General features: G+C 45.8%; 1 protein-coding gene across 1 annotated transcript; it reads right to left on the reverse strand.

Annotated features, from left to right (window-relative positions):
• Window positions 1-3: 3 nt before the first annotated feature.
• Window positions 4-374, reverse strand: LOC108254399 (zinc finger protein 512B-like; the record flags this gene model as incomplete). The annotated part of the gene is made up of 1 exon (XM_017449392.1): window positions 4-374. A coding segment is annotated over one exon (371 nt), but the record flags the coding sequence as incomplete, so codon positions are not given.
• Window positions 375-378: the final 4 nt, after the last annotated feature.

A 378-nucleotide genomic window follows, 5' to 3' on the forward strand; every position in this document is an offset into this window, starting at 1 on the left:
TTCTCTACTGGGTATGGGACTGGTCTGTCAATGTGGACTGGCTTCTCAACAATCTTTTCTACTGGGTATGGTTGTGGGACTGGTCTGTCAACATGAACAATCTTCTCAACTGGGTATGGTTTTTCAACAATTTTCTCAACTGGGTACGGTTGAGGTACTGGGTATGGTCTGTCAACTGGGTATGGGACCTTCTTCTCTACAATCTTCTCGACTGGGTATGGCTGAGGAACTGGGTATGGTCTGTCAACTGGATATGGCACTGGTCTATCGATGTGAACTGGTTTTTCGACAATCTTTTCAACTGGGTATGGGACTGGTCTGTCGACATGTACTGGTTTTTCAACGATTTTCTCAACTGGGTATGGTTGAGGTACTGGG

The sequence above is a fragment of the Diaphorina citri genome, unplaced genomic scaffold (genome assembly GCF_000475195.1).
Source record: "Diaphorina citri unplaced genomic scaffold, Diaci psyllid genome assembly version 1.1 scaffold73357, whole genome shotgun sequence".
Taxonomy (NCBI): Eukaryota; Metazoa; Arthropoda; class Insecta; order Hemiptera; family Psyllidae; genus Diaphorina; species Diaphorina citri.